This window comes from Rhopilema esculentum, chromosome 16 (genome assembly GCF_057945365.1).
Source record: "Rhopilema esculentum isolate cy_ngs chromosome 16, ASM5794536v1, whole genome shotgun sequence".
Lineage (NCBI taxonomy): Eukaryota > Metazoa > Cnidaria > Scyphozoa > Rhizostomeae > Rhizostomatidae > Rhopilema > Rhopilema esculentum.
This window is the reverse complement of record NC_142830.1, coordinates 14,846,684-14,866,991: the sequence shown is the minus strand read 5'-3', so window position 1 is coordinate 14,866,991 and position 20,308 is coordinate 14,846,684. Positions and strand designations below refer to the sequence as shown.

Here is a 20,308-nt window from a genome sequence, read left to right as displayed (position 1 = left end):
CTGTAGTTTCACATCTTCTGAATATTTCATTTAGAGCATGCGTAGTCAGGCATACTACTCAATTTTACGTCATCGGATTAAATTCATTCGAATACGAGAGTCCACATCATAAAAAAATCTTTCCCATTTTTAGTAAGTTAAAAACTTCTAGACGAGAGAGCGAATTCAAAAAGTCGAAGATGCAAGGGCCTATTCTTCGAATGCGTATGGACACGAGCCTAGAAAAATTTGCGGATTCAAAATATCCGTTTACAAGTTGACCTTGTTGGGTTGATTTTCACCATGATACCAGTGCAAGCAAATACGAAAAATCCCTGTGATTACTAGCAAAGATAAGGTCATTTAACACAGTTAATCAGAGCTTAGAATATCAAATGGACAAACTTGGTCTCCACAAACTGTTTGCAGCGCCTCCCAATCTCTGATGCGATTCAATTGATGAGCTGCAAAGAATAAAATGAAACAAACTGAAATCAAGGCGACCTTTAGGTGTGCGTGTGTATGTTAATGTAAACAATTTATAAACTTCGATAATCGCCTTAAGAACTCGTAAAATAAATACAATACGCTAATGGTTGTTTACACGTTATAAAGATACTTCATACAGCTTTCCGAAGGGAAAAAAAACTTGCGCATTTAAAATTTGAGATTTGCATGAGAACTGCGGCGCTCGTACGGCGGCGGCGCTCACTCGAGTAAATACGGTACGCGCGGTAATAGAGTTTAGGCATTACCAGCTCTGTGTTCGCTTCACTGACTCGGCACCAGCATTCTTCTTGTCGTCTCCTTGCAGCCTCTGGCCGTGATCAAGCGGCAACAGTCGCCTTGCTACCTTTCTTCCAGCACCAGGAGGCTTTGGTTTCACAAAAACGTCATCTTTCTCTAAACAGTCATCTTTATTCAAAATATCCCCCGTCTTTTTCCTTATCGGTAACGGGCTCAGTTCTCTAGAATTCCGACGAAGTGACCCAAATTTTCCGCCCCCCGGTTTAGCCCATTCCCCCTCGGGATTTCTCTGGTCCGTCTCGCTGCTTCCCAGAATTTCTGACCCAAACCTTGCATCTATTGCCGATGATTTCGAGTTTGGTTCGACTGGAAACAATTTAAAGTATTTTTCATCCAGTTCATCATTATCGAAGTCGCTGTCCTGTTTGCTTGAATTCAGCGAAGCCGGGCCGCCACTGTTTGAAGATAAAGACGACATTTTGTCTGTCATTTCTTGCTGTGCCAGGAACAACCGGTGGAAGTTCTGCATGTTACGATGCGCTTCAAAGTAGTGCCTAAAACAGAAAATTGCCTTCTAATTTCCAAATAAGTAAGTGAAGAATAAAAACTACAAAAATTTCACCCTTGAAAAAAACGGAAATTTGATGGGAAACAACGATACACAAAGTTACTGCTCATGACACGGAAAGTCTAAATAATTCTTAACCAACATTACATGTGAACTGTGATCATGTGTTACATTGTTATTACACTGAAAATATACATCATAAAAATCAAATAAAAAACCAATTTCAAAACCAAAACAAATAATTAAAAGTTTATGTTTTTCAAAGAAATGCCCGTACCGTTGTGTTCGTTTTCTTTCCTTTTCCAGCTTCTTCTCCAGTGTAGTGGTATGAAGCTTCAATTTGTCAACAAGGCCAATTAATACGTCACTTATTATACCCGCAACCTGGATAAATCGTATATCTTTAAAAATTTAGGGAACAATTAAAGCAATTTAAAGCTTTGAATAATATAAATCTTGAAACCCTAAGGATTTTGGCAATATGTAGGAAAATGTTTCGACATACTCAAAATTGCCCTATTTGAAATAATCTAAATTTCAAATTGAAATTAAATTGCAGAGAAAAACTTAGAGAACTTTATTTATAAATTTTTTTCGCTTGCTGAAACCTACCCATTCTTTAGCAGTCAAAATCTTTTTAATCAACGCGCTTCTGATATTAAATGTGTCGTCACTGGAGTGTAGGTAAGGCGGAAGGTAAAATGCCAAGTGTTGATTTGATCATTTGCAAATTTATGGTTGAATTAAGGTAAAAGAATCTAGATTTCTTACCCCAGTAATGTCAGGTCTTCTTTCTGGGTCTGCAGTTAAGCAGCTGCAAGAGAATGAGGCACATAGTGTGAACAATTGAGGATAGCACGGAGAACCGAAAACATAGTACACTAGAGTAGTACACTAGGGTACCTTCGTCCGATAATTCTCAGAGTATAAAGATTTGACAATGTCCGAAGAAGGTAAGAAGAAACTTATATCCGGATGCGAATGAAATGTTAGGTGAATTGCGCATTTGATTGGTTCCTTGTTTTGACCAATCCATACAAAAGATACAGAAATAAGAGGCAAATAAGGAGAGAAGAAAAACAAGACAAAAGTGGTCATGAGAACTGTTTTGATTTATGAATGCAAATCCGAGCGCGAAAGATTTACGTTTGTTTTTATGTTCATTGAAAATACATGTCTTGCTGAGAAAAATTGGGTAAACGAGAAGAAATTTTCATAGGTTAGAGAAGTCTTTATTCTCGCTAGATAGCATGCACAGATTTGTTTTCTTTAAACCAAGCTGAAGTAAGACTTTATGTTACCTTTTTATTGTTTTCTCCACCTTTTCTGAATAAAAATCATCCGGCAATGGGTCATATTCAGCATTAACAATCTGCAAATAAAACCAAATTAGCAATAATAAAATATTCATAAAAGATAATCTGAAGCAGTTGGCCTATTTCGCTGATTCCAACACAGCACATATATAGCGAACAAGCAATTCTGAGCTTCCTTGTTTTTGAGTTTTTTTCAAAATTTATATTTCATTTCACAGACAGGATCTTTCCAAAATGGCTGTTGGCAAATATTCAGTGAAATGCCAAACTTCAAATCGAGATTGGAAATGTTAGAGAAGTTTGATTATGAAGAATTTTTAGATAATTTTCACTACTGGCTTCTTAAAGACTTTTAAATCTAAAGATGAAGGCCTCTTAAAACCCAATCATTTATTTAACTAAAAGGTTAACATCCTTGACCAATTAGCGAGATCAAATTAAAAGTTTACAATATCAGAGACATTTGCTAAAAAGCTCCTCTCAACTTGTCTTGTTTGATTTCGTTAGACTTTTAAATTTTAAGTGATACAAACTTATCTAATGATTGCAAAGGTTTTATGATTATAGCCAAGACAGACATGAATGTATTTCAAATTTATTCATTGTTACATCACAATTTGAAATTGCTACAGTTTTTCAAAAGACTTAACTCGAGGCTGATGAATATCCTCGATGTTTCAGGAATGCATTCAAAAGATGCGACTAAGTGTTATTAATCTTCCGTATGGTTTGAATGGAGAATGGTTTACAATGAACTTTGTTTCATTTTGGTGATGGCTTAGTTACATAACCTTTAAACCTTTAAGAAAAACCTTTTTTGAAAAGAAAGACCTCTGTCATTTTTGACAGGCAAACTATATCCTATGATAATACAGTTAGCAAATAAACTATTCTATGTTTGCTACGGCGCTATTCATCTAAATGAAAGGGGAGCATTTTAAGCAGTAAGTCACGATTTGAGCATTAAAAAAATTCTTGACTAAACTTGGTTAACCACAGCTCTTCGATCGCCAGCAAGTATCCTTTACAGAATTCCTGGATTGCAATACATAAATAGGACGCCCGTTGCGTGCAACCTCTGGAATCCATTTTTGTCACAAGACTAAATGGTACTTGACCAATGGCACCGGAATACCTTTTTGGGGGGAGGGGGGATTCAATGCACAAGGTAGAAAATAACTTCAAGACATCCAAATTACACTAGCATCATTTCTTATCTATAGTAACATATTAGTTCCATCTTTTTGATGCAATGTGAGTGGAACGTTTGACCAGCTTCTCAATATAGAATGGCCTTGAGATATCTGGTTAATTAGACATAACAATCATGGCGCCCAATGATTGCGTCAGTTCTCGTCAAATTTAGACGAACTACGAGGATACTATTTGTAAACATTAGTGAGGCGACTGCCCAGTCCCCTTGCCTACACTTCCCGGCTCCATTGTACGAGACCCAAAACTCATAAATTAAAATCTATTCATGACCCATGCTGCAATGGTTATGCTAGAAAAGGCAAATAATATGTTGTTACTGGAAATAGCATTTAAAATTTGAACTAGGGTCAAATAAAGATAGAAAGCATTCCATAAATACCTTTGTTGCCAATGTGAGCATATTTGAGGAGAAAAAGGGTGGTTGGAGAGTTGACATTTGGTACAAAATACACCCCACGGCCCAGATGTCAGCCTTCTCACCATAAGGATGGTTCTGGATGATCTCTGGGCTGCAACAGATAATATCATGCTTGATTTTCTAGCAGATTATTTCAATTGTAAGTTTGCACAGAAAAAAGCATCAAGTAAATTGGTATGAGCTTTGGTAATCGATAAAACAACATCTAACATCACATGTTTCTGCTTCAAAAGAAAATGATACCCCGGGGCTGTCCCTATGCCCAGAACTTCATCCCCTTGGATTGCATCAATGCAACGGACAGCTCTCTATAAATAGCAGTACCTCTGGTCTCGTTTTGGATTCTTGATTGGAGGTCTCACTATGAAATCATTCAGTAAAGGGTACGGTAAACTAAGTGTCGTGAAACAGGAAGATAAATTCCAAAACATACCAGGAATACAATATTGTTCCAACTACGGACGTCATTTTGCTGGTGTCTGGCTGTTTTTGTCGTGACAATCCAAAATCAGCTGAAAAATTAAAACACTTCGATAACAGTTGAGAATAAACAATACCCCACCAGCCGGGGGGTAATTTAAATGAAAGACCAAACTTTCAATTGGCAGTGTTTTTCATTATGCTGTCGGGGTCGCACGTATTTAAAAAATCCCCAAAGGAATAGCGAAAATATACAGAAGCGTGTACTGGGAATAAATGATAAAAAGATAAGAACAATGGCTGTTGTTCATTTCATGAAACCATTTCAGAAACATTACAAACAATATTGTTAAAGCATTTGTCACATTTCTTGTTCATTTAATAAAACTCATCCTTGCTATTCATGTTCAAACAGCCACCTCAACATTACAATTGGAAAGAGTCTGTGAAGAGTTTTTTGGCGGTACAGAAATTGAAAATGGCTTTGAAAAAAGCAAACATTTCAAAACATATTAACTAAAAGCTTTTTCGTCTGACACTCCTCAGAGCATAAAACGTCAGAATAAGAGTCCGAAAGAACACGATGAAAAATATATACCCAGTTGTGGATTGAAATAGGCCAATCAGAAAAATGCAAGCACATGAACGATATAGTTGACCAATCAGTGCCGCGTTCCTAAAGAAAAAGGCGAGCCCTTACAAAATGTTTCTTTGCTGTCAATCCTTGTATTGTATACAGCACTAGGAGAGCCCTTCCATCTATTCAAAAGGACTGCGTTCCTACCAGCCATAGTGTATGTACCAATCAAAAAAGTTCCGTTGTTTATAAATTTGCGCGCCAGTGTGATTCTGGCTACGTAGGACGCACAACCCAAAGATTGTTCCTTCCAACGTAAGAAACAAAACTGCCCCTCAAAGAGAACAGCCTCTTCGATCTTGTAGGTCTAGAAGCACTGTTAAAACAAGTGATTCTGCCATCGGTCAACACATTTTAGATAACCCAGATTGTGCGAAACTCTATAATGAAGTTATGCTTCAGATAATTTTCAGAGTTCGATTGTCCTTCCATCTTGCAGTTTTGGAATCGATCTACATACAAACGAAAAAGCCGCCATTGTGTAGACAGAAGGAGTTCGTTTTATCCGCATCAAAATTAGTTGAGATAGGTGTCGCGTTTACACTAGACCCGCGTTATCCGCACGAATTTGAGAGTGGCTACCCGAACAAAATTAGTTCACCTAGGAAAGTGTATTAAATTAGTGCGGTAACTATGTGGTACAGTGTAAACGCTTTTATCCAGGTAAATTTTATCCACATCGTATCTTGCTCGCAAGCGATTGGCTACTTCATCCAATTCAGTTTTCACTGTCTCCCAATCAAGACCTTTCGCAATTTTGGCTGCCTTGTTGTCGATGAATACTCGTGTTAAAAGTGCAGTATCTTGCCAGTCCACGTAAAATTGGCATCCTTATCAGCTTTCCCTACTTTTGTTGCTAGTTCAGTGTCATTTTGTTTCAAGAACAAACTATTAAAACAAACTCGTATTGACAATATCTTTGGATTTGGTCTAATCAGCATTGCTGAAGGGCTACCCTCCTTAAACATTTGAAATGAAATGAAATGAAATGAAATGAAATGAAATGAAATGAATGAAAAGAGAAGCAGATGATTCAGAAGAGAGAATGAAGTCTTTTTACGTTGGCGGGAATTTTGTTACTATTTTGTTACCCAGGGAAGACTTCATTTTGGGCGTTCTGTGCATGATTTAGGTCATGTGACTGCAGTTATCCGGCACAGTATAAACGGGAGGGCAAAGTGGACAAAATTTGTGCGGCACAGTATAAACGCAAATTCCTCCGAACAAGTTTTACTCCGATAGTATATAAAATTGGACAAGAAATTGAAAATAGTGAAACCAGCTTTGTTTTGTAAAATTGATCAATGAGTTGAGTGATAACTTTGATAAGTGATAAAAATAACGACATAAATTGTTTTTCTTGAAATCGGTAATCAGCCCCTATGGGGGCTTATTCGACTTTAGAGGCTTATTTCACACAAAAAATTTGGGGTGGGGGCAAATTCGAATGGGGGGATTATTTTAAGATGGGGCTTAATCGAGGACTTATGGAAATAGTTCTTCAAGCTACAATGTTTGTAATAGATAGTAAACAGGACATACTTATTGTAACTTTGTCACTTTCGCCAAGCATAATGTTATTTGGAGTAAGGTCTCTGTGAATGATACGCTTTTCCTTGTGGATGTAGCGCAAACCAAGAACAATTTGAGTGAATATATTCCAAATTCTATCTTCAGAGAAACGTTCTCCTTTTTCCTTCAAAGAATTGAAGTGCTCCCCTAGTGGAGCTCCGTCGATCAACTCCATAATTATGTACAACTTGTCATCTGTTTGAAAATGAAAAGATATAAGGTAGCTGAATTAAGCATCAACTGTAGATATTTCTTGAGTAAATACTTGTAAAAATATCTAATTTTCTACAAAATTTTACAAAGTTTAATTTTTTCTTCCAGAACGCATTCAGCCTGAAAATCTGCTAAAAATATTTTTATGAATTGAAAGCCATCAATTACAGTTTATTCATCCGACACAGATATTCACAGAATACCGACGAAATTTCAACTTAATCAAGTAAAAACACGCAGTGGGAAAAAACACAACATTCCATACTAAAAGCTCAAAATAAAAAAATGTATTCAGTAAACTTGCCTTCCTTGAAAGCTTTGTAGTATCTCACAACATTTGGATGTCTTAGCTGGACAAAAGAGAAACATGTAAACTTCACTGCACCGATTTAACAGTCAAAAATTTCTAAAAAAACTGTGTATGGAAAACAAACAATACAAACAGGCGAGGTGAAAATTCAAATATCTTTGATCTTTTTAACTTTAGGTTGTGCGTGCATCAATCCCCCAGTAGTGGTGTCTAAAGTCGAAGAGAAAATGTTGGGGAAGAGGGGTGGGAGGTTACCATTTTTTTAAAGTATCTTTTATGATGTAATTTTATGATCTTGAAATTGCCTTTTCGTAAAAAAAATTAGTTAAAGCTTTCTATATTGACAAAATAGCATTTCTTTTGGAAAAAAAACATTTTCTTTCAGTGGCATGGCCTAAATTTCTTATTTCCCCATGGCCTAGCGGGTGGCGCTACCACCGCTACTTACATCGAAAAAGAACAAAGGTATCCTGAAAAATTTAATGCATTGCGACTGCAATCGTTGATTAGAAGACCATGCGAAAGCATCGAATACACAAAGGCCTCATATTTATCTCTCGGGTTGATGCTGCAAGAAAACAGACCAACGGATGGGTATTTACCTGCTCTTTTACGATGACACATTCGTTCAAAATTTCGCCTACACTCTTTTCGCGTTCCTTGTTTGTTTTGCCAAAAGCTGGACTGACAGTCGATATCTAAAAAGCAAAAACAGACTTATTAAGACTAAAATCAGCAGAAAATTTAACTAAAATATCAAAGTCTTTGTACTTGATTGACTAAATCAGAACTAAGGCAGTTCTTTATTTAACTTTTTAAACACCTAATGTTTGCGTTGTCAATTGTGTACAAGAGAGTTTAAAATCAGAAAATGCACCGAAATTGGTTTGCTTTGACATTGAACGACAACTTATCTTTAAAAAATTCCTTGAGATAAAACGTAAACAAAACTAAGTATCTGCAAAAAATCGTAGAGAAAAAAATGAATAAAATAAATCACCTCTTTTAGAGCAAGAAAGGTTTGGTTTCCTTGCTTCTTCACCTAAAGATTGATACAAAACTATATCAGTAACAAAGAAATACTTAAAATGCGAAATTTTTTTAAAAAAAAATAAATAATTCTGTAGGTGCTATCATTGCCAAATGATCTAAAATCAAAAACAACTTCCATGTTGATAGAAAATTAAATCATTTTAATGTTACTAATCTAGCATCCGGCCACTGGATAATAGGGTTTATGAAATACAATAACGAACATTTTTTGTGGCAATATTATCAAAATCATATTAAAGTACCATCTATAGATTTATGTAAAAAATACACCGGAAAATTAAATAAAATTACTAAAAACAGGTTGTACTTTCCCAGAAAACTTGTACCAACGAAATGGTCAAAAGTATAAACTCTAAAATCATTATAAAAATATTATTAAAAAGAATTTCAAAAAAAGCAAGTAAAATTGAATCAAAGTTATGAAAGAGCTTGCCTTATAAACGCTTCCGAATGCACCGCTTCCTAAATGCTCAAAAACGGCATACTGTCTGATAAAAGTGGTCGCAGCTCTGTTTTGATTGATACCATCAAATTTCTCCCTCACTTCTTCCAGATCTGATTCCTAGCAAATAAATTCTGATGGTAACCATAGCCGATGATGATGGAAAAAGAAATCAATGAAACAGAAGTTTAACTTCAAATTCCTAGTATTTAGCAAATGATTGTCAGCCTGCAAGTGTCAGTTCGATAAATTTAGTTTATTCTTCATAGTATTTATTATCAATTTATATTATTTTTGGCTCCCTTTAAGGGTAATTCTATCTGTTAAAGCAGAAAAAGATCCTCTTTAAAGTGAGAAAAAACTTCGAATTTCAATAAAGTATATTTTTCTCAAGTTTATCTTTGCTTCATCTGAAGTTCTGGTGGCAATTTATTTTTCAATATTGTCAGCAAAATTGTACAATATTGATCAAATTTTCTAATACACGCTTAATTATCTTGTTACACATATTATACTCATGTCCGAATATTCAACAAACAAATCCCATCAAATATGTTTACCACTTAAATGAAGTATGGTAAATAAAGAAAATTGACAAAGAGTCTTCAGAAGAGATTAGGAGCCAGCACAGAAATGAACTCACGGGTAGGCTGTTGAAATTCTCTACAAGCGATGTATATGCATCTAAATCTCTTTTGTAGTGTCCAACGTCGATGAATGACTCGAATAAAATTGGTGGGAGCAGTCTAGAATAATAAAGGAACGATTAATTTCAGTTTCTAAAAACTCAATGTTATATATAAATGTCCTCGAAAAGAGCATTTTGTAATTAGGTAGTTCTCTTAGTTATCAGCGGCAAAACATGCTCAGCATGCATTTTAAATTATTTACATGTTAAATATCTCTAGGATCATTATCTTTCGAATACTTAAGTAGACATCTCTCTAACTGGACCCGACTTTTAGAAATAGCAGATATGTTGAGATTTTTTATTTCCTTGGATTATCGTCTAAAAACCTCGGAGTACTCAGTTAACAAACACTAGAGATAAAGTTTTTCGTTACTGGCAGCCTCATGGGAGATCGAAATGAGGGTCACGCTCGCATAATTATTCCTCTGGGAGGATAGAGAACTAAAATCTGAATACACTTGGGAGGCAACGGATTTGAATGTTTGCGATTTCTTTCAGATGAATTAAAGCAAATTATTATTCTGATTAACTGTTGGTGGAACAGATGTGTATTGTCTTTTGGAAAATATTTTACTTACTTGAAAAAGCAATCTGAATAGAAATAGAAAACCTTTTAGCTTAAATAACCAGGAATTTCAAGAATTCTGTCAACTACAACCGATCAAAATAGTAAATTAGCGATTAAAATTCGAGTGATAGCAGAGAAAACTTTGCAAAGAAAAACTTTTTCACCAAACTTTTCGGCCAGATGCAATTTTTCAAACTATTTGTGCCTGTGTTTTAAATTTTACGGAGAAATGAAGCTTGAAAATCGTTCCGGGGGAAACTTTAACCCCCCCCCCCCCTTCGCCAATCACGGTCAAATCCCTTGCAAAATATACAAATTGGTAAATTGGGTATGAAAATCAATATCGGTAATGATACTATCAATAACATGATTAAAACTTCCAAGTAAACTAAAATTCTTTTTTTCAATCCGAATCTTGGGTCAAAAATTTTGTACCAAAAAATTGAAGGAATCTTCAAAACGAGGCTGTAAAATGAATTTGGTGTATTAAAATGTCTTCCAGAAGAGCAACATATATTTAGTTTTTTTCAAATGGACATTGCAAGTTAAGAAAATTCAAAAAAATTGCAACATATTATAAGAAGAAACGTTGAGTTCATAATCGGTTGAAATGAAAAAATAGGGGGCAAAGACATAAATGAAGTAATGTCGTCGACTGAGTTTGAGAAAATAAAATGGGGTTGAAAGATGTTCCAATACCTTTTGAACAACTGTCTGTTCCGCTCCATACTGAACAAGAACCTAGACAGAAAATGTTTAATGTGTTTGAAAATGTGTTTAATTAAAACGCAACGACATCAAATCAAAATTTCCAATGAGTTCTAAAATTGCTAATAGATGCATATTCCCAGCTTATAGCGCTAAAATGTTCATGTCACCTTAATAGCTTAAATGTTTGCTGGAATAACTGCAGTGCTCCTCAAATATATATGTGTATTTCCATGGAACCCATGTTTAAATATCAGTGTCACATCAACAATGCAACTTTTAGATTACTTTTTTACATCGTCACTTTTAGTTTGTAACCTAATGCCGAAAGCTTGGGTAATAAAAAAATAAATTTTCACATTTAACAAGCAAATTACACTCGACATTCATATCTAAATTTGAATCTGCCAATACATTCTCAACATTATTCAATCTATTTCAACATCAGCAGATTTCCATTCAAAGAAAAATTGTTTTTCATAGGAAAAATGTTTCTTTTATTTTCTCATCTTATTTTGCAGACAGTACACATACAATCGACGCTTGATTATGAAAAAGGCAAGAAATGACTGATTTAGAAACAGGAGCATTTTGCTTTTTGACTGAGAATATCTCAATATCAAAATTTTGATACAGATTAAAAGCAATTCAATCCTCTAGGGACGGAACTCCATGCTTACCTCAAAGCTCGAAAGGCATTTTTCTGCAAGAAAATAAAATCATGAAAACAATCTTAACTAAAATCACGAAAATGTATTAATTACAGTGAATAAATTTTTGAAAATTTTTATCCTGCAGTTCAAGCAAGGTTTCGGATTAGCAACTTACAAGGCAAAACATTGAAATAATTCCCGGTCACTATATTGTTGGAAATACCTATCGCCTGTCATTTGAAAAAAACTTTTACATTAAAAATATTCAGAAATTAGCCACAGAAAACCAATGAAAATATTATAATTTCGAGTTGATGGGTTGAAAACCACTTTATACAATCAAGACTTTTGATTGACACTAGGGCTGATAAAATTAGACAGAGGATACTCAAAGAAATGATTTCGATAGATGAATACACATTAAATCATAATATAGATGGGATTTCGTCTATTATATCAGATGTTATGTTCAAATAAAACTAGGATACCAGCTCACCTGCAAATTTGCAGCAGCTATACAGTCTTCGGCAGTTTTTGTGTGAATCGGAAAGATCATTTTGCCCAAGAGATGAACTCCGTTTGCCTAAAAGTTTCCAAAAAAACTTTTAATACAGAAGCTGGGTTGTTTAACGAGAAGAACTTAATGAATAAAGCGTAAAAATATATTTGCCTCATAGACAAAGCTGAATATCACTTGAGAAAGAAGGGTGGCATGCTTTTTAAAATTGGAACAGCTTTTTTCAAAAATAGTCCATTGTTTTTTAAAATTCTTAGTAATTTCATAAGAACACCAACAGTTCTTTTGCAATTTCTCGGGAAGACAATGTTATGAAAATCTTAAAAAGTGGTAAGCACTAGGGATCTGGACGAAAAACAAACTTGTTTTATATAAAACAAACAGGAAACTCAAATATTTCGGATGCAATCCCAAATTCAGTTTCTTTTATGTGGATACATACTTCAACTGTCAAATTAATTAATTGAATTGCAAGAAGGATCATAAAAGATTAAATTATTTTATAAGATTGCAGGAAAGAACAAATAATACTTAGGGTGATGCAAACCGTTAAATGTCATTTTGCTAAGACTAAAAACAATAAAAATGTATGTTTTTGACTGCAATAGAACTCTCGGATTAATTCCTTTCAAAGAAGTCTGCATCACAGCTCAAGTCGGTACCGACCACAGCTCGTCCCATTCTTGTCACAATTACATGGGGATTTAGATTCAGGGCATAATTTAAAAGCTAGCATACATTAGCCAGGGGCCAAAATCACTCAAGACCAAAACTTCTATTGTATGAAATAAACAAAATAGTGGTAAAATTATCAACAAAGAGACCGTTTGAGCAACAATATTAGTTATATGCTAGTATAATTTGACGCTTACTGCAACGATATGTTGTGCATTTGAGTCGTTCAGCACCAATTCAGTAATTGCTGCACAAACAGCTAAAAAAGAAAGGGTGATGAGAATCAAAGCAAATAAGACGACTTGAAGCTCAATTCAATCAACTTTAACTAGAGTCGTCTGTGCATTTACTGGCAAAATGCTTTCTGATTCATTCATACTCTGTTGGAAAAGCCAGCCGTAGAAATTCAAAGAACTTAAACGACCCCCGTTCAGACAGTTGATGCGCATGCGCAATTCCCTAAAGACATTATCTTCACAGAACCTGGTTCGGTTACTGAAAGACTTCGATGTTTATCTCATGCAACTCACGACAGGATATAACTTATATATATCAGTCGTCAAATGTGGAAATAGAAAGTATTTCTAAATACGTGAAAACATAATAATCCCTTTCTTTCGTAAAAATTTTCTAATCATATTCGACAAACACTCAATTCTGACATGCTTTATCTAGAAAAAGCAAGAAGCATGGGAAAAACAGATCTTAGATTGTCCACTGTCTCTTGAAATTTTTCTTTTACTGATTTTCTTTCTTTCCTTGAGACTTTTGCTTACAAGATACAAAACACACAAGTCCTGTTGTCTACTTTCAAGCGTGTTTCGATAGCAACACGTTCAATTTTCACTGAGTTGACCGAGTAGTCGTGATATATCTTATTATAGAACGGAATTTAACAATTCCACAGAAATCTTTAAGTATTTTAAGCAGAGGATAAGCACAATCATGATTTGAATTCATTAAAATCTTTGACAAAAACTTTGTGCACAGAGCAACTCTTCGTATTTGGAACACCAAACAAGATGATGAATAAAATCTGCCCTTAAACCTTTGGAAAAGACATAGGTGCTCAATTTGTAGAACAAGAAACTGCGTGGATATTTCATTTCTGATGTACAATCTTGAGCACTCGAAAAAAGAGTTCACTATTTGGGACTAAATGCTTGGAATGACAACCCTACCACCACCAGGGAGCTCTCTACATTGAAACAATATAAAACACCTCAAAGTACATTTGAGGAGCTGAATTTAACTAAAACACTACTCCCTCGAAGATCAGCTTCACATTTGTTTTTTTAAATTGCATTGATATACTTATCGTATGCTTGTGTACTTTAGCTTTATTTTGGTAGGGAGATTTTTCGTGTATAAGCAACGTAAAGTAATAGTAAAATTTGTTTGGAAAATTTGTGCTATCTTTAAGATGATAACAAAGTCTTAAAAAAAGAAATAAGTGGAGCAGCAAGGTGGAAAGCAATTAACATTGTTATACTTTTCAAGTCTATTCATGTCTAAAGCAAAAAATATTGGTTCTGGATTATTAATTCTTACAAAATATCTTTTATCTCTTGAGAGGATAAACATTGAGTAATCAATGCAAATAAAATTTTAAGATCGTATTAAACAAATCGAAAAGCTCTGATTTATTTCGGGTTTAAAACCAAAAATTTTAAAGAATCAGAAATAATATATGAGAAACAAAATTTTCCAATGAAACAATACTTTGTAGATTGGAAATAATCAAACGATCTCAAGGGGATAAGGACACGAAATGCTAGTTTGTGACATGCAAATGATGAATTGAATTGACTTGGACAGATTAAATGAACGTCTCGACACTTTAATAAATGACTGTCAAATTGAATGGAAAGAGGTGTCCTCCTTCATTTTACCAAAGTCTTTGATTTAACGAATGGAAAGGTTTAAAATACTTGGAAACACTATTAAACTAGCAAAACATGGAAGCTTGGCGTGATGGAGATTAACATTAAACGTTGATTTAAAAACCTATTAAAATTGCCCATTAACACATTATCATTGGTGCAAATAATGGGCCTATAAAGAACGCCGAAATTCCATTTGAAATTAAGACTTTGGAAGATAAATTGGTTCTTATGAAATTTTATGCCAACGATATAATGATAACGATGACAAGCAATAATGGGTCAAATGTACTGTTATTAATCTGACAAACTGGGCTTCAAATAATCTTGCTTAGTACAAAGTATTAAACCAAACCTGATTTTAAGAACAAGCGCTGTTCTAAAGAGGCATCTTCAGTCTAGAAGAAAAAGACAGGAATAAGAAAAATATCAAAACTTGAGACTTTCCAGTTTCATGTAAAGCTTTTTTTCAGCCATTGATAATTTACATCAACAAACGCTTCCCGTTTTTCGAAACGTCTTTCTAGGAAATTAATTGTTTCTAAAAGACATGAGACAGTTATTATGTAAAGTAATTTACAAACAATTAAGACAAAATCATTATTAATTTGGGGTATATAATTTCAAAAGAAAGTGAAATTCAATGTACCAGAGGCAAAACAGGTGTTCGCGTCAAGTCAGCACTCTTAAGATTTGATGTATTTCTGTCCATCACATAATTCTTTTCCCTTTAAAGAAATTGAAGTTAAGAAAAATACAAAATACATGAGAAAAAAGCAAAAAACTCGAAAATGAAAGACTTTCATGTTTCAATAAAACAATAAAAATTACTAGAAATTTCAACTGAAAAAGTAAGAAAAAGCAAACAGGGGACTTGCCAATTAATTTTAGCAGAAAATCCTGCTAAAATGCAGGAACGACTTTTCATGGCTGAATTGTGTCTTTGAAATGTCATTTTACTAACAGGGTCGAGTAAAAGTTTTAATTCGATTTTATTTAACATGCTTCCGAAACGAATACAAACCAAAAATGCTGATTCGCATCAGAGTTTCCTTGACTGTGCCCTACAAAAAGAGGCCCACAGGCAACCAAGCTAGATGTGTTCTCACTTCAAAGCCTCTTGATATTGGTCAGTTTACTGTTAAATTAAAACCTCGATACATAAGATCTAACGACCTACTGCAATAGAGAGAGAAGCAATGGAATTCCTCCAAGATGTCGAATTTCATCACGAGTATCTTGATCCGTAGACAGCTGCACTAAAATCCATACCTAGAATAAAACATTTAAATAGCGTATTTTTAAACGAGAAGAAATAACTTGAAAGAAGAAAAAGGAAAATATGAAAAGCGTATTTCTAAACAAAGAACAAATAACTTGAAAGAAGAAAGTAAGAAAATGTAAAATAATTATATGATTATATGATAAAATGATTTAAAAGCTAGCTTTAGGAAAACAGCATTTCTAGGTAAAAGGTAATCAGTTTTTGTTTATTTGTAAATGTGCAAGTTGTAAATAATCATAGATCATAACTTTGACCTCATAAGAACCAAGAGCATTTAAAACTTTGAAAGTGTTTCTCAATAAATCTCAGTGTGGCAGAATGAAGGTTTTATGGCAAGTGTGTTGCCGAGAGAGCATGAATAGAAAGGAGGATCATACCACGTTTAGAAGTAGCTTTATATTTTCAGAGTCCAGCAAACTGCAAATAAAGGCAGAAATATAATTTTAGAAATGCATTTGACAGAATGGAGACGATTCGTTTCCTTATAGGTAAAATTTTTATTTCACACTCAAACTTATAAATCATTCTTATTGTTTTTACGATAACTTTCCTTGCCTAAACAATTGCCCTCAGAAGACTGGGTTCAGCAAAACAAAGGCCTCGAGTCTAAATGAGTTTAAATAATTTCCTTCTGTAATAAACACGGAGAAACTAGGTCAATTACTTTTAGATACAGCAAAGCAGGTCTCTCTACTGCCTTGTTTATCACACAGATATCTGGAAATTAACTGAATAAACACGATTTTGAAAATAGTACATACTCTATTACCCCGGATACAGGTGCATGTGCAATTAACCGAAATTTAGGCCATTTTGAGTTTTGAGTAGAAAATTTGCACATTTCATAGCCCGTGTGCCATTGAGAGAAGCACTTTGTGCTCTGAACTGGCAAATTTAAGGAAATAAGATTTAAAAAGATACAAAAAAGAAAGAAATGCGTGTAAAGAAAAAAAAACAAAAAAAAGATAATTTACTTTGAAAGAGGTTTCAGTTACTGGGTTAGGTTTACGTAACTTTATAAATATTGCTAATGGCTCACAGGCATTGGTATGCTCAATAAAGTTATTCATCAATTATTGCTAGTAGCTCTTTCAAACTTCACTCATGGCCATTTTCGAAAATAAATGGCCGAACCACAAAAAAGTTGCACTGTCCATTACGTCATCTTAAATTTTGATAACTCCAACACCGACCTGTGAGTTACTAGAGCTGTGCTTGTAACCGGAGTTATTGGGTCAGATTGATGAAAATTCTAGTGCAGTGCAAATTCTAGCGCAAGTTCACCTTTGAAAAACTAAGATAGATTTCTATACCTCAAAAGTGCAGGAACCCCATCGAATACTTTTACTTGTTCTCTGACATGCACATCAGCACATAATGTTCTCAGCAGATTTATAGCCAGCCTTTTTTGTAAAAAAAACATTTATTGATTTATATGATATTTAAATTTCTAATTTGTTAACTCGTTAAAAATCACAATTTACAGAAAATGTCAATGATATGACTTTTTCACTAGCAATCTAATTTAAGGAGCAGAAGATGAAAAATCATGACCCTTAATCCAATCTCAAATCCTTGGAAGAGACAATCTTGACGAAACCAAATTCTTACTATCATCATACAATTTACAGAAGCCTAAATATCAGCAAACTCTTGTAGAAAGTAACTTCTGGTCTCTGAATTCTGAGAGAATCATGAAGAGCCAAATTCAAGACTGCAACACCTTAGGGTGGAGTGCCTGTCAAAAGTCTTGGTACATTAAGGCAAATGCTTGAATATTTTAAACTGCACCCCACTCACCAGAACAATGTTGTTTTGTGCAGTGTTAAGAGGCTTGGTCTGGTTCAATGGATCCATTTCAGGTGCCAATCAAATTTAACTCTACATCCAACATTGTTTTGGTATTTTTACCAGAAACATTTTATTCTTTCAAAAAACTTAAGCAGTGGGCATTTCAATGTCTTTCATTAGGGATTGTAGCTAAACATGACAAATTTGCAGACATTATGCGAAAAATTATCAGATCAAATATCACTTACTGTTTTGTAACGATGTCATAGTCCTGGACTATCCTGATTAGAACATCAACACAGTTCAATTCTCCAATAACAGCTCTTGGGCGTTCGCTAAAATACCAAATTGAAAAATTGGCTAACTTTGGATACATAATACAGCAAGTAAAATTACATCAATTAGGTCAAGATAAACAAGGGCTGATGCACTCAAATACCACTAAGCGCTGAAGAAGCACTTCAAATAGGGGGGAACCATTAGCACAGCCAATAATACCGATACAGTATTACTCTCAGAGCACAATCCAATTCAAAACTTTTGTCCTCGGCTGTTATTCAGTGTGCCTACTTCCATTCAGTATGCACGCAACAAGTTTGGGTTAGGCCATAAAAAGAAGCCAGAGGCTATCAGAAAACGATAACCGAAAAAATAATCCCGAAAAAAGTATCGCCTTCCAGTGATTTAGTGTTGAGGTATAGAAGTAACAAGTGACAACAAGTACCTTTGTCCCAATCCAATGAGAGCGTACAACGTCGAATGCAGAATAGAAACATCGGTGCAAGACAGCAGCATTATAAGAACCTGTTGGAAAGAAAAAATGGCAATTGGATACCATTGTTGCATTTGAAACTACAACAATTTAGCAAGTATAACAAGCTGTTATCAATATTGTTTTCCAAAAGACAAAAAACACAGATAAATCTTTTTATATCAAAATATCATATTTCATATTAAATGTAAAATTTTAATAGCATGTGAAAAAATAAATCTGATTTCGTGCAATGTGACAAAACTAGCGACAACAATCACAAAGTTGGAGACAAGCAAAGCTATGAAGATCGTGTAAACAAAGACAACCAAAACTTCCAGGGCGAGCGATACAACAACAATAACGACGACAACAAAGAAGGCTAAAATGAAGATGACAACGAAGATAAAGGACACAATAACAAAGGCTTTTATTCCGTTTCGACAAATGAATCATCGTCTTCCTGTAAGAAGCAAAGAACAAATGATTGACAAGATAACAAAGAAACAGATGAAGTACCTCATGTAATCCGCATGCAACGATCCAATCCCTGTGGTCAGAATCGGCGACAATTTTCTGGCATATGTCTGTTCGTGTGGAAGAAACACGATTTAAATGAGGTTGTCCTCCATTCACAATTGTTAAAATGGATGCTCTGCCATTCAAAGCTTTTATTTCAAAGGTTTGACAATTATTTCATATAATCCTTTGGCAGTTTATTTTTAATTGCATACTCACTTGTCATTTCTTTCAAGATTCCAAGAGTGAATTCTCTTTCGCCATATTCAAGATATTGTTCTGATGTGGCTTTTAATTTCTGCAGAAAACAAAAGTTGGATCACAGTAGAAAAGGGATTAGAACTGATATATTCAGCCGATGAAAATGCTCATTCAGAAAAGGATTCATGATTGTCAACTAAGGGAATAAATTATGAGATTCATCAATTGAATGTTATTATATATGATATAAGGTTATCAAGTGGCTTACATTAAAATGTCAATTCATTTCAAGTATATTTGTATACTACAGAAGAAGAATACTACATTAATGCTGTAATACACAAGACCCAAGAAAAATCATGTACTTGAAAGCATTACCTAATATAAAAAAAGTTACCTGGGTAAAATGCTTGAGACCCTGCATCTCAATGAACGCTTTCTGAAACAGATTCACAACGCCATGAGCAACAAAGATGATTTATAAACTGAAGCAAACTCAAACAACAAAGAAATAACTAATTTCAAAAACTGCATAATTGTTAATTGCTTCAAAAATAACACGATCACTGCAACAATTACAAAGTAACAAAACTTTCAGTATCGATGCGTCGTCAAAAAGTTAGCTCAAAATGATTCTGTGACCAATGCTCCTTCCATGATTGTTGTTATCTAATGTTTTGTTACTCCGAGGACGAAAAATACTTTCAGAGTTTAACAACAAGAATTGTTATATTCATTTCTGAAATATAAAGGATACCTGATACGACGGGTCGCGGATAAATATCCGAAGACATGATAGGATCCGCAGAAGCTTGTCTTCTGTAGCTCGGTTATTCCATTCTCTGAAACAACAATTTCATTTCAGCAAAAACGAAAATTGTCAGACAGTTCGCAACGATTTCCCCTGGATAAAAAGCAAGTCTCCCTCAGATTTTTAACCTTAAAACCCACTCTCAGCACCTCAATCTATTGTTAAAGCTGCTTGAATTCTTTTAGATGTTGTGATTACAACTGCAACATTGATTTGAGGGAATGGTTGGGGGATAAGGCTATTTCTGTTAAAATTATTATCTTTAATTTTCGAAAGTACAACCTTACCTCGACAATTTTGTCCAAGACAGTAACAAATCGAAAAAGTACCATTGACAGGTTTTAAAAGTTCTAGCATAAATTTTA

General features: G+C 34.4%; 1 protein-coding gene across 1 annotated transcript in view; it reads right to left on the bottom strand.

Annotated features, from left to right (window-relative positions):
* The window catches only part of LOC148958380 (serine/threonine-protein kinase Nek10-like), a 32,263-nt gene that overhangs the window by 6,444 nt on the left and 5,511 nt on the right, over positions 1-20,308 (bottom strand). The window contains exons 7-34 of the mRNA XM_089113226.1: positions 19,890-19,974; positions 19,530-19,571; positions 19,151-19,229; positions 18,932-18,999; positions 18,386-18,465; positions 17,910-17,996; positions 17,184-17,273; positions 16,248-16,287; positions 15,766-15,857; positions 15,235-15,313; positions 14,941-14,983; positions 12,900-12,961; positions 12,007-12,093; positions 11,538-11,560; positions 10,849-10,890; positions 9,534-9,636; positions 8,882-9,010; positions 8,396-8,437; positions 7,998-8,093; positions 7,390-7,435; positions 6,843-7,067; positions 4,677-4,755; positions 4,205-4,334; positions 2,596-2,666; positions 2,066-2,108; positions 1,572-1,678; positions 735-1,280; positions 385-443 (exon numbers count right to left, since the gene is read on the bottom strand). Coding sequence (XP_088969352.1) covers positions 385-443; positions 735-1,280; positions 1,572-1,678; positions 2,066-2,108; positions 2,596-2,666; positions 4,205-4,334; positions 4,677-4,755; positions 6,843-7,067; positions 7,390-7,435; positions 7,998-8,093; positions 8,396-8,437; positions 8,882-9,010; positions 9,534-9,636; positions 10,849-10,890; positions 11,538-11,560; positions 12,007-12,093; positions 12,900-12,961; positions 14,941-14,983; positions 15,235-15,313; positions 15,766-15,857; positions 16,248-16,287; positions 17,184-17,273; positions 17,910-17,996; positions 18,386-18,465; positions 18,932-18,999; positions 19,151-19,229; positions 19,530-19,571; positions 19,890-19,974 — 2,675 coding nt within the window. The remainder of the gene's footprint in view (positions 1-384; positions 444-734; positions 1,281-1,571; positions 1,679-2,065; positions 2,109-2,595; positions 2,667-4,204; positions 4,335-4,676; positions 4,756-6,842; positions 7,068-7,389; positions 7,436-7,997; positions 8,094-8,395; positions 8,438-8,881; positions 9,011-9,533; positions 9,637-10,848; positions 10,891-11,537; positions 11,561-12,006; positions 12,094-12,899; positions 12,962-14,940; positions 14,984-15,234; positions 15,314-15,765; positions 15,858-16,247; positions 16,288-17,183; positions 17,274-17,909; positions 17,997-18,385; positions 18,466-18,931; positions 19,000-19,150; positions 19,230-19,529; positions 19,572-19,889; positions 19,975-20,308) is intronic.